This window comes from Colobus angolensis, unplaced genomic scaffold, assembly GCF_000951035.1.
Source record: "Colobus angolensis palliatus isolate OR3802 unplaced genomic scaffold, Cang.pa_1.0 Scaffold232, whole genome shotgun sequence".
Classification (NCBI taxonomy): domain Eukaryota; kingdom Metazoa; phylum Chordata; class Mammalia; order Primates; family Cercopithecidae; genus Colobus; species Colobus angolensis.
The window spans coordinates 5213347-5215120 of NW_012115511.1; the positions used below are offsets into that span (position 1 = coordinate 5213347).

Genomic DNA, 1774 nt, shown 5'->3' on the forward strand with positions numbered 1-1774 from the left:
ACATCTCACAAGTGTAGATTTATTATGCAGCTTGATATAGCAGGAAAAGGATAGCTTTGATGTCAGAATTGAACTCAAATTCTGACTCTACAAGTTATAGTTTCTACGGTCTCAAGTAATCCTTCAACAGCTGTCAATCACTTCATCTCTCAAATGAGTTTAATAATAACTATTCTACAAGAGAAGTGAGATAAGAGCTCACATATACAGTCATATATGTCCTAAGTATAGTGCTGGCACATAGTACGCAGTGAATGCTTTTACCTTTTTAAAACATTCTGTTCTAAACTTACATTTTTATTTGTAAATGAGAAATTTATCTCCTGTGAACACAATAAGTATGAACATAAAATTCAACATTGCAGTACTACGTAGTGTTGGAGTAAATCTAGATCCTCTCACTTTTTTATCTCTGTGATGTGAAAACACTGGGAACAAGTCCTGTTCCTCATAATGCTACCAAGTTTTAAAAACAACTGAACTACATTATAATTACTTTTGACATTTTTGATAGCGTCAAAAAAGAAATTGAAAACTGTGCTTACTAATTATTCAATAAATATTGTTGAATAAGTAAAAAAGAAAGTTGTCACTGAGACCATACTGTTAGAAATTAATGAAACAAGAAATAGAGAATTTTACTGTATAATTAAGATTCAGGTATAACCAAAAAATTAAAAACACTAAGTATCAAACATTGAGAGAAATGGGGCTAGTGTAATAAGTTAAACCCTCATTTTATATATACAGAGAAAGTCAACATTAACTGAAATTGAAGATACAGGAAATAGGTTTTTGCATTCGGGTTTTTGCATTTACATTAGAGTTATGAAGATAGCCATTAGAGTAAATAAAAACAGAAGAGTGCCTCCAAAGAGTAAGCAGGGATGCAGAGAAAGTCGGTGCATAAAACTGAGGCTTTAATCTTAGGCAGATCTATATTATCCAATTGTTACTATTACAAATTACATTAAACACTTACAGAAATCAAAATCTGAGAAATTTTCCAAGTATCTGGAAATTAAGCAACACGATTTTATTTTATTTTGTCATTTGTGTGTGTGTGTGTGTTTCTAGAAGCTTTTTAAAAATTATTATTATTTTTAAGTTCCGGGGTACATGTGCAGGATGTGCAGGTTTGTTACATAAGTAAACGTGTGCCATGGTGGTTTGCTGCGCCTGTTGACCCATCATCTAAGTATTAAGCCCAGCATGCATTTGCCCTTTTCCCTGATGCTTTCCCCTGCCCTGCCCTACCCCTGCAAGCCGCAGTGAGTGTTGTTCCCCTCCCTGTGTCCATAATAACACAATTTTAAACTGCTGATGGATCAAACAAGAAATCACACAAGAAATTAGAAAATAATTTGAACGGAATGAAAATGAAAATACAATATATAAATATTTAAGTAATACAAATGTTTGCTATTGGGAAGACGGAGTGAATGTACTTTTCCTGATTACTCCCTTGAAGTACAACTGAAAACCCTTTGAGTTACATACAAATCAAACACAAGAAGACCCTGAAAAGTAGAGAGAAGACAGACTTGAGACCCAAAGTACAACATGGTTATGAGTTCCATGGGCTCTCTCTGTGCCTCATTTTCTCAGATTTGGAGTTAAAGAGGCTGGCAATCCAGAAACGCCAGTGGGCACTGCTATGATTTCAATGTGTCCTATCCAAAATTCAGGTGTTGAAACTTAATGGCCAATGTGATAGTATTAAGAGATGGGACCTATAAGAGGTGATTAGGCCATGAGGACTCCCCCCTCATGA

At 34.7% G+C, this 1774-nt stretch overlaps 1 protein-coding gene across 1 annotated transcript in view; it reads right to left on the reverse strand.

Moving 5' to 3' along the window:
• Positions 1 to 1774, reverse strand: part of LOC105513615 (probable C-mannosyltransferase DPY19L2) — a 111264-nt gene that overhangs the window by 87240 nt on the left and 22250 nt on the right. Inside the window, exon 5 of the mRNA XM_011944527.1 lies at positions 372 to 456. Coding sequence (XP_011799917.1) covers positions 372 to 456 — 85 coding nt within the window. The remainder of the gene's footprint in view (positions 1 to 371; positions 457 to 1774) is intronic.